We start from the raw sequence: 11,405 nt of genomic DNA on the forward strand, positions 1-11,405 counted from the left end.
AAAGACAACTCAGTGGAGGAAGAATAGTCTTTTCAAACAAGAAAAATGGATACTCATATGCAAAAGAAGCTGGACTTCTGCCTCACACCATACACAAAACTCGAACTAGATCAACTAACTAAACGTAAAAGCTAATACTACATATAAAAATCTTAAGACAAAAACAGACATTGGATTAGGCAATGGTTTCTTAGACTTGACACCAAAAGCACAAGCAAAAGAAGAAAAAAAAACCAGATAAATTGAACTTCATCACAATTAAAAACTTTTGTGCTTCAAAGGACACTATCAACAAAGTTGACAGGCACACGGTGGCTCCCAAATGTCATCACAGCACTTTGAGAGGCCAAGACAGGAGGATCAATTGAGGCCAGGAGTTCAAGACCAGCCTGAGCAACACAGCGAGGCCCAGTCTCTACAAGAAATAAAAAAATAAAAAAGCAAGTGAAAGCCCACAGAATGAGAGAAAATATTTTCAAACCATATATTTGATAAAGAATTTGTCTCTAGAATATATAAAGAACTTAACAATTTAAAAACAAAAACAGCCAATTAAAAAATGGGCAAAAGATATGAATAGCCATTTCTCCAAAGATGATATACGAAAGGCCAAAAAACACCAAAAAGATGCCTGATGTCATTAGTCATCAGAGAAAAGCAAAATAAAAACCACAATGAGATACCACTTTACAGCCACTAGGATGGCTATAATCAAAAAGACAATAACAAAGTATTGGTGAGGAAGTTGAACAATCAGAATCCTTAAACACTGCTTGAGGGAATGTAAAATGGTGCAGCAGCTTTGGAAAAGTTTGTCAGTTCTCAAAAAGTTAAACATAGTTACCACATGAACCAGCGACTCCACTCCTAGGTATCTATCCAAGAGTACTGAAAACATATGCCCACATAAAACTTCTACACTTGTAGATGAATGTTTATACTAGCCAAAAAGTGGAAACAACCCAAATGTCCATTGATTCATGACTAGATAAACAAAATGTGGTATATCCACACAATGGAACATTATTTAGGATAAAAAGGAATGAAGTAAATGCTACAACATGGACGAACCTTGAAAACATTATGCTAAATGAAAGCAGCCAGACACAAAGGGCCACATGTTGTATGATTCCATTTATATAAAATGTTCACAATAGGCAAATCCATAGACAGAAAGTAGATTAGTGGATGCTAAGGGTTGGAAGAAAGAAGGAATAAGGTGTAACTGCTAATGGATATGGAGTTTCTTTTTGGGTGATGAAATATTCTGGCATTAGATAGTGGTGATGGTTGTACAACTTTGTGAACAGACTAAAAACCACTATACTGAACATTTTAAAAGGCCGAATTTTATGGCAAGTGAATTATATCTTCCCAAAAAACTTTAAAAATAAAGAGTTAACATCCAATCCAGAAAAAAGAAAAATACTGAGAAAAGAGAAACATTTGAGAACATTATAGTTAGAAAACAGTCAGCTTTGTCAGAAAAGGAATTTCTATTCACCAGAGGAAGAGTGCAGACCTAAGAAGCAAACAAATGCAAAGTGCATACTATAGCTAAGAATACCTTCGTTTGCTATTAGAAATTATGTTTTATTTTAAATTAGATACCTAGTTTTGAACGTGCTTTCATAGACACTATCTCAGGGCAAGTCTTAGAAATTTTAGTTGTGTCCCAAAATAGCTTTAAATCACATGGTGGATTCTATCGCATGCATTATATCCACTAATCTATTTCCCTGCCCAATAGCTGGAGAGGACCTCTAACCTCAAATCCTCCATTAACTTCCCATTCTCCCTCTGCATCCTAACAGCACCTGAAGTTATCAGGAAGGCAACTCCTGGTAAGTGTAAGGAAACCAAACACAAGCCTTCTAGACAGAAGACCTTCTGTTCAGAATTACTTAAGCCTCTTAGTATGAAAGACAACTCTGATCTCAAGTTATAATATAACAGCAAACTCACTCAGTTTGGTAAATGTTCTGGTTTACCCATATCTATCAAGAAAGTTATAAATGCTGGCTCTTTCATCAGTCTAAATACACAACCAGACTCTCACATGCATATTCACGCTCATTCTCTGAGATAAAATAAATTCTCAATGCCTGAAAACAAAGGGATGAGGAATGCAGGAAAGAGATTCTTTAAAAAAAAAAAAAAAGTTAGAATGACACTACAAAAGACACTCCTTCCCTCTACTGAGTGGAGAGAAGTAGGAAGAGTGGATTAACCAGGTTAAATTGTAGCAGGGAACTTTTTAAGAATGACTGCCACCAGTAGCCCACAGTACCGGAATTATGAAACTGGAGGTGAAAGACAAGGGTAAAAAAAGCTGCATTGGTTAAAGAAAAGGTAAGTGACACAGAAACTCAACTGTTCCACCTCTCCTCCTCCCCTGGTCTTGGTTGGCTCTTCTACAGATTATTTTTGAGAGAGGTGGCAGGGCAGGAGTGACAGAGGTTCAGGCCATCACATCTTATGATCCTGTCCCACATTAATTCACAACTAGTTAATTCACAAACTAATTAATCACCCCTTCAACTCCTAACAACACAGATGCAGTAAACAAGCAACCAGTGAATTGAGTAATTTCTTCTCTTACACCTTGAAAACTTCTAATATATGACACATTATTATAACCATCTTTGACAACACAGGCCACATGTTCCATTCTCAGAGAACTTCCCCATTCCTGTCTCTCAACCTATCAGGATGATCTCCTGATTGGGTTTGTATGACATGACTCTAACCCTCTAACCCCCTGGCTACAGATGATCAGAACAGAATGTAATCTGCCTTTTTAAACTCAGCCAATCAGACTCCCTCTCCCAGAAGAATTGAAAGAGAAGTGGGCTGGTATTCTACTGGTCACATAGACTGAAAGGCAGCAAAGTGTAGGGCTGCCATATTCTTGTAGGACCAGACAGGCTCTCTAGTACCAGCTCACATAGCAGTCTCAAAAACTGAAATTATCAGGCAACCCCTTAAAAAAAGGGGTTGCTGGCTAGGCACCGGGCTCACACATGTAATCCTAACACTTTGGGAAGCTGAGGCAGGAGGATAGCTTGAGCCCAGGAGTTTGAGGTTGCAGTGAGCTGTGATGATGCCACTCCACTCTAGCCCAGGTGACAGAGCAAGACCCTGTCTCAAAAAAAAAAAAAAGAAAAAAAAGAGTTGCTTCATCAAATAATTCTCCTAAACCTAAAATCAAAGGCACAAGGGTCACTAAACCACACTGAGAATGACCTTTCCCAAAATTCCCGACCTCCAGTACAGATGCAGCACCAGTCACATGTGAACTGCTCTGGTCAGTAAGGAGTGGCCCTGAATGGTAGTGGAAATCCCCTCAGTGGCAGTATCAGCAAGCCAAATATGTGGCATCCAGATTGACTGACCATTTCCTCTACTGCCAAGAAGTAAGCCTGCAAACCAATGCTCATAATGTTTCCTGGTCCTAAAATTTATTTCCCTATCAGTCTTACCATCAGCATATATTCTAAACTAGAGACCATCATCTTGAGAGCCCTAGATATTACTTTCCCTTTTCTTTCTTTCTAATTAATTTTTATCAGCTTTCCTGTTTTCCTTCCCCTATTATATGTCACATAAGTGTGTTATTTATCATTTATTAATAATTTAGTCCATAAATTGCAGGATGATGGGTAGAGGCTCCACCTAGACCCTAAGGTACCAAAACAAAGCAGTATAGCTTGGGCTCTGAAGATGACAAACTCTAAAGCTAGATGTCTAAGGTTAAAAAATCCCAGCTTTTCCAGTTTCAAGCTGTGTGATTCAGGTCAGGTCAATCTCTCTGCACCTCAATGTCTTCATAGAATTGTGAGAATGAAATTAGTATGTATAGAAAAAGCACTTAAGATCAGAACCAGGAATGGGAAAAGCACTGTATTATAATCGGTATATGCCATTATCACCATTACTGTTTGCAAATGGGGGGGGGGGCAGGGAGTATAGCTCATCTTCAAATGTAGGTTAATATGGGTCTGCACAGAACAGATGAGGGGGTAATTCTTCCAGCATCTGCCCAGCACATTCCCTTTCCTCCTCTGAAAACTCTCCCCAGTTAATCTCTTTTGGGTACCTGATATGAATTGTGGTAAAGGGTGCCCTTTTCTATCAAGTGCAGGAAGAGGCAAAGATAGCTGATTTACAGGAAGAGATGAGGAAGATGATTCATAAAACAAAATGGAAAGAGAAAGGGAGGGAGGAAGGCAGAAAGAGAGAGAGAAAAAAAAGCTTTTTTGGTTTCCACAACTTTCCAGTTCCTGGTTGCCCTCCAATCTGAGTACTGAATGCCCTTTCTGCCCTCTAACAGCAAGTAAATTCTCCACTGTATATTAATTAAGCTTTGAACAACAACATTTAAAAAAGTCTAATGTAAGTCCTGGAAAATTTTTCATGAACAAAAAAAATCCTTGGAAGAGGAAACGTTACTACACAAAAATTAAAACTATATTGCAGGTAAAAATAAATTTAACTTCAGTCTTCTCAATTCATCCTAATTCTAAAGCATGAATTTAAAAACAGAGGTGAGGCTCAGGCCTGGTTGTTTCAAAAGCTCCACAGGTGTTAAAAGCTCTACAGCTGGAGCTCTGAGCCACTAAAACCCTTACTAGCTTATCAAGTATGAACACCCATTTACCTACAATCATGGTTCTCTGAATAAACTAGTATGGGGCATAACATGCATTAACATACTGCTCTCTCTACTGGAAACTAATTCTTTTTGAAACACCAGGAGGGAAAATGGCAGGCACTGTGCAAACCGTAACAACCTCCCTTTAGAAAAGAACATACATTCTTTTCGTGATGTCCACTAAACAGGTAACCAGCCAACATCGTTCCCCCCAACCCATTCCTTGGGAAAAAAACAATAAACACAGAAAACTGAATCTTTTGCCGGATCCCGTTCCTTCTTATTTGAGTAAGTAACCCTAACATCAGAAGACTACGTTATGCAAACTTAATTTCAAGTTCACACTCATCTCTACTTTAAAATACATTTTTTAAAAAAAAATCAGGGTTTCCGTCCGTAAATAGCTCATTTATGTCGCCAGTAATTCAGCGACCCACACAAAATAAATCTGGCTCATTTATCACACTTAGTTTTGTTCCACTTAAGGACTCCGAAGGTTATCAGTCTGGGGGTAAAAAATCTTTTCCGTTCTATCCTCATTACACTCCCATTTCAAATCTCTACTATACAAAGGTATCAACAATAAAGTTATGACCTTGTTCTAAGGCTGAGAGAAAATTTTTTCAAGAGCAAAAGGAGTGCACAGACAGACAAACCTCACGACAACACGGACTTTCAGATTTCTTACCATGGCACTAAGAAATTACCAAGGTTTAAGGCCCATTATTGAAGGCAGTGTTCCCCAAAGACCACGCTTCTCTGGAAGATGTTAGGAAGCACTGGTGGGAGGAAGGGGCCTTTTCTCGTGGCAGACCTGACTAAACGGTAGCATCAGCCACAACAGGAGAGACAAAAATTGCCAAACCCAACTTCACGTTTCAGAAAATAGTCGTCCACCAAGTGAGTAGCATGCAGACTTCTGAATCGCCATTGACACGTACACCTCTGGCGACGGTGGAAAATCAAATGCCGCTTCCCACCTCGGCCCTCAAAATGAACGGGGACGCCAGGTCCCCACGTGCCCCTCCCGAGGGCGCCCCGGCCTCCGCGCCAGGTGTGCGGACCGCCAGCAGCACGCACGGCCGGCTCCCGGCGGCACAGGCCTGTCGCCCCCGCGCCGCCCGGCAGTCCTCGCCGGCTCGCTCCCCTCCCCCGCACGCTCTGGGCCCGCTTGTCCGCCGGCCGGAGCTCAGGGCTCCGGGCTCCGCCAACCGGCCCCCGCGCCACGGGAAGGCGGCGGCCGGCGACGTTGCGGCTTCTCCGCCTCTTCTCCCTCCCCGTCCCTCCCCCGCGGCCTCGGCCGTCCACTCCCGCGCCCCCGCTTACCCTCAACTCTTCGAAATCCGCCATTTTATACCACCCGCGGGCGCCGCCGCTGCTGCCGCCACCGCACCCCCTCCCGCTGCCGCCAACGACGCCGCCGCCACCACGGCCGCCGCCGCCTCCAGCACCATCCTGCACTGGGCGCCGCTTAAGACGCCGCGGCCGCCGCCGCCGCCGCTGTCGCCGGGCTGGTCACGTGACCGGAGCGGGAGCCCCGCCCCCGGTGCGCCGCGGCCCCGCCCCCCGCGGTGCCCCCCGGCCCACCCGCGCGGCCGCCTTCCGTCCGCCAGGCGTCGGCGCCCGCCTGCTGCCCGCATGCTTCCGGCGCCCAGTGCTGCGGCCTTGCCCCGCGCGGCCCAGCGTCGTGCCTTCTCTTCCCCGCGCGGAGGCCCGTGCCGACTCCCGGGGGATTGCCGCGACTTGCGGGTTACCGGCGGGCCTGCAGGATGGCCTGGCCTGGGGCAGTGGCGGGGACGAAGAGGAGGTGACCGGGACGCGTGACAAGAGCATTCGAGAAGATTCTTACGGCGCCCTTCACACAGTGGCGGGGGATTGAGAAAGCAGCCTCAGATAAAACCATCCCCCAGAGCAGTTGTGGCAGAACAATCTAAATATGGGTGTTGGGTAAGCCATTGTTCCCATCTAATGGTGCCGGATGGGTGAAACCTCTTTGAATTGCTAATGTCCTCCAAGTACCAACCTGGCTGATTCTTTCTGACTTTGAAGGGCGCCTGAATGTCGTGGACTGCAGAGTGGAGAGAGTTGGGGGGTGGGGCTGGGCAGAAGTGAAATAAGAGCGCTCCGAAGGGCCCTGATAAAAAGGCGGAGGGGTCAGGGAAATCTGATAGCTAGGAAAGAATGAAATGCCGGGGCAGAGTAGATAGAAGGAAGCTTGATGACACCCCTAACGTGCTGATGAACGAGAAGATGCTGAGTCAAGCTGGGCAGGAAAATCGCTTGTCGGAGACTGTGGCTCGAATTTCCTTGAAGAGGAGTCGAACCCACCCACTGAAGGGCTTTAAAACTCTTAATATCATTTATAAGGCTTCCTACCCGCTGCCCCTCGTTCCGTAAACACTGCACTTCTGGTTCCTCCATTAGACCTTCCTTTCAACCACCACCATCCCCGCAAGTTTTAAGGCCTCTGAATGTTGATCCTTGGGCCAAGAACGATTTCCCACCCTGCTCCTTTGCCTCTCTAACTCCTGGTCATCCTTAAGGTCCCACTCGAAGTGTCATTTTTTAAGACCTTCCCTCGCCCACATCTCCTATTTTAATTCAAATCCCTCTGTTATGACTTCTCATAGGATCTTGAATTTTTCCTTCATAACATGTGGTCCTGGTAATTGTGTAGGTATTTGCGTGATCGCTTATTATATAAATAAAAATTTTATTGACCTGGCTGGGTGGCTCATGCCTGTAATCCTAGCACTTTGGGAATCTCAGGCAGGAAGATTGCTTGAGGCCAGGAGTTTGAGACCAGTCTGAGCACTGGCCTGACCAGGTCTCTGCAAAAAAAAAAAAAAAAATAGAAAAGATTAGCAGGGCGTGGTGGGGTGTGGTGGGGCGTGCCTGTAGTCCCAGCTATTAGGGAGGCTGAAGCAGGTGGATCACTTGAGCCTAGGAGTTTTCGGTTGCAATGAGCTATGATAAGGCCACTGTACTCTAGCCTGGGTGACAGAGCAAGACCCTGTCTCAAATAAATAAAGAAATAATTTTACCTTAAAACATGTTAAACAGAATATACTACTTTCTGATAGATGCCTGACCAATAGTTGGCCTCATTTGTTTAATGAATAAAGGCATGAATGAACAATATTTAGAGTAGGTTCTGATTCTGTCCACCGTTAACTTTGTGATCTTAGGTCATTCTTGCTCTTGTTCTCCTTAGATTCGATTTACACCTCAGTAAACGTTAACATTGTTTAACAGACATTAAGTGAATACCACTGTGCTAGGAGCTTTGGGGGGATAGAATGATGAATAGAATACAATACAGCCCTGCCACTAAGGAGCTTACACCCATAAGAAGGACCAACATAAACACAAAACTGTAAAAGACACAAAGCCCCACTGAAACATGTTTGTGGTCTTCATTGTTGTTTCCCAAGCATCCATTCTACCCCTTCCTCAGTGTTTAGCAGCTACTGTCTGGGTTGTCTAGGTTTGACTGCAAAGAGTTCTAGGAGCTGCCCCAGATGGCCTAAGCCAATAAGGACCACTATGTCCCTCTGGCCATGGTGATTAGATTAGAGTTGGGCATGTAAATCCAATAAGTGCTGGGCATTTACAGGTTTTGCCAGTTAGACCATGTGTGGACCCGTGCCCTAAAGTAGGCCAATCATTGGGAAGTCTGGGGCATTTATTCAATAATTAGAGATGAGGGCCGGGCGCGGTGGCTCACACCTGTAATCCTAGCACTCTGGGAGGCCGAGGCGAGTGGATCGTTTGAGCTCAGGAGTTCGAGACCCCATCTCTACCAAAAATAGAAAGAAATTAATTGGACAGCTAAAAATATATAGAAAAAATTAGCCAGGCATGGTGGCACGTGCCTATAGTCCCAGCTACCTGGGAGGCTGAGGCAGGAGGATCGCTTGAGCCCAGGAGTTTGAGGTTGCTGTGAGCTAGTATGACGCCACAGCACTCTAGTCCGGGCAACAGAGTGAGACTCTGTCTCAAAAAAAAAAATAAAAAATAATTAGAGACGAGAGTTTCCGGAATAAGGAACACTGTAGTCATTTTACTACAATGAGGAGCCAACATGAGGACCAACTCTTCTCATAAGCAAAAAAAAAAAAAAAATAGAATTAACTTTGATGCTTACTCTTCCTCTGTACTGGTCAGTTTTCTTGAGCCAATACCTTTCCTCTATGATTTTAGATAGTTTGAGTTGAGTTTTCTATTATTTGCAACCTGAAGAATTCTGAAATAGGGTGCTAGTAGATCTCCCCAGACAAGCTTATTAATTTGGCATCTTTTCTAAACTCTACTCCTTGATAGTCATTCAATATAAAGGAAAAGCTGAATGGTAAAGGGTGGAAAGAACACTGCCCTGCTGCTCTCTCCACTGTGTGAGCAATTCAGCTCTGGTCCAGATTTGTATATGCTACGCACCAAAAAGAAATCCCTGCCCTTGCTTGGATCCAACTTCCTTGTAACGTGATAAAACATACCCTGGGAGGGAAGTGGGGAAGGAGGTACAGTAGTCTCAACACCCATAATAGGCCACATATCAAAATACCTCTTCTAGCCATATACAGAACGCTCCCCCCAGAGGAATTCTATTAAATATTAACAATTTTTTACCTCATTATTTTAACATTTGCAATGTTAAAATACTCTTTATAAATTGAGCCTCTAGGCAATTACCTGGCCAGGCCACCCCCTTAAAATGGCTCCAATTAGAAGACTCATTATAAGTACTGTGATTAAAGTGTCCTAATATTATACTACATGAAGTCAAAAGTCTCAGGAGTGGCTTTTCCATTTACTGGGTGTGTAACTTTAGCAAAGTCTCAATTTTTCTAATCTGTAAAACAGTAATGATTATACCTGATCTCAGAATGAGATAAGGCTATGTAAGTATATTTTGTAAACTTAGAAAGCAAAAGATGATAAATTTTCTGTATCTAAACAACTGATAAACACATAAAAAAATTAAGTTGCATTCTATTAAGAAATAGTAAGAACCATGTGATACATCCTAGTAACTTTTGAAGAATATTCAATCTTGTCAGACAGTGCAGGGAATATTTAGTTTAGTTTCAAGCACCTGTCTTCTTAATCCTTTCCCTTCCTATCTCTGAACCCATCAGACCTTACTGATCTTAACATCTCTCTTTTCCTTTCCACTGATTACTTCCTTTCTCTCTATATATAAAATGGTGCTCAAGCCTCCAGATGTTTTCAAGCCACCTTCCTTTTGCTAAACATACATCTATTTTTAATCACACTTCCTCATTCCTTTACATTTTGCCAATAGTGTTTGATCTTAACTGAACCTAATAGCAAGGAAACTGAATAATGAGTTTTTAAAATTTTATTTCCCAACTTTTTATTCTGAAAAGTTTAAACAAAAGTTGAAAGCATAGTACAATGGACGTTTATATACATTCCAACTAGATTCAACAATTAATATTTCGAACAATTTTTAAGGTAAATTTACATATAGTTAAATCTTGATATCATAAGTCAACTCTTCAATCTATTTAGAAAAATGCTTATCAAGATACACAACATTTCCATCACCCCCACAAAGATTCTTGCTGCCCTTTCCCAGCCAAACCCACCAGAAACAACCTATGATCTGATTTCTACTACTACAGTTTAGTTTTACATATTTTAACATTTCCTAAAAGTAGAATCATACAGTTTGTGCTCTTCTGCTTGACTCTTTTCATTCAGCATAAAATATTTGAGATTGACATGTCCTACATATTGTTCATTCCCATTCTGCTGAGTAGTAGTCCACTGTATGAATAGACCCCAATTTATCCATTCTCTTGTTGATGGATATCTAAGTTGTTTCCAGGTTTTGACTATTATAAATAAAGTTGCTGTCAACATTCTTGTACAAGAAATTTTATAGGTACGTGATTTATTTCTCTCAATAAATAGAATGGAATTGCTGGGACATAGCAAAGATGTTTGCTTAACTTTTTATTAAACTGCCAAATATTTATCGAACTTTTCAGAATCTTGGGATCAAACATTCTTACTCTACATTTTCTTTCATCTTAAGATTAATCTTTCTATTTTTTCAAGTTATCATCTTTATGTGCCTCTTTTTACATATCTCTAATGCATTGACTTTCAAATCTCTTCTATTCTCATAATTTAACCTGTCACTACTCTTAAACTGTATAGATTTAGACTGTAAATGTTAAATCTGTAATGATAAATGATCTAGGTTCCAAAACTTTCTTCAGGATATCTTTATGACATAAGTTCAGTGACATAAACTAATAGGATGAAGGTAAATATGCTTTTATAGTGAAATTTATATCTATTGAAGTTAGAAGAAGGTAACACAAGGTAACACAAATACACAGATAGAATGAAAAATAAAGATAACAGTAGAAAATAAGGAAATGGAAAATCAATATAATAGAGATGTTCAACAAAGATAAAATGTTTGTCTTTGAAAAAAATATATAAGTAAATCTCTGGCAAGAATTTTCAGGAAAAAAACCAGAAGACTCAAAACAAAATTTATATCTCATCAAAAGACTTAGGTTGTCCATCATGGTAGTTCACAATACTGCAATTATATAAGCTATTTCTTTCTAAATGCAGTTTATCTTCTACTGCTTGTTATACTCATGTAACTGTCATTGGTATACCTGACTGTTTATTCTTGCAAAAATATGTAGGTTATTATTGCTTAATTCTTTGTGTAAAGTAGCCTATAAAGTGTTCTGTTGTGTTT

General features: G+C 41.6%; 1 protein-coding gene across 1 annotated transcript in view; it reads right to left on the reverse strand.

Moving 5' to 3' along the window:
- Positions 1-6,200, reverse strand: part of PIAS2 (protein inhibitor of activated STAT, 2) — a 79,256-nt gene extending 73,056 nt beyond the window's left edge. Inside the window, exon 1 of the mRNA XM_012642673.1 lies at positions 5,981-6,200. Within this exon, the coding sequence (XP_012498127.1) occupies positions 5,981-6,004 (24 nt within the window). The 5' untranslated portion in view covers positions 6,005-6,200. The remainder of the gene's footprint in view (positions 1-5,980) is intronic.
- Between the last annotated feature and the right edge of the window lie 5,205 nt (positions 6,201-11,405).

The sequence above is a fragment of the Propithecus coquereli genome, unplaced genomic scaffold, assembly GCF_000956105.1.
Source record: "Propithecus coquereli isolate 6110/MARCELLA unplaced genomic scaffold, Pcoq_1.0 Scaffold181, whole genome shotgun sequence".
NCBI classification, from domain to species: domain Eukaryota; kingdom Metazoa; phylum Chordata; class Mammalia; order Primates; family Indriidae; genus Propithecus; species Propithecus coquereli.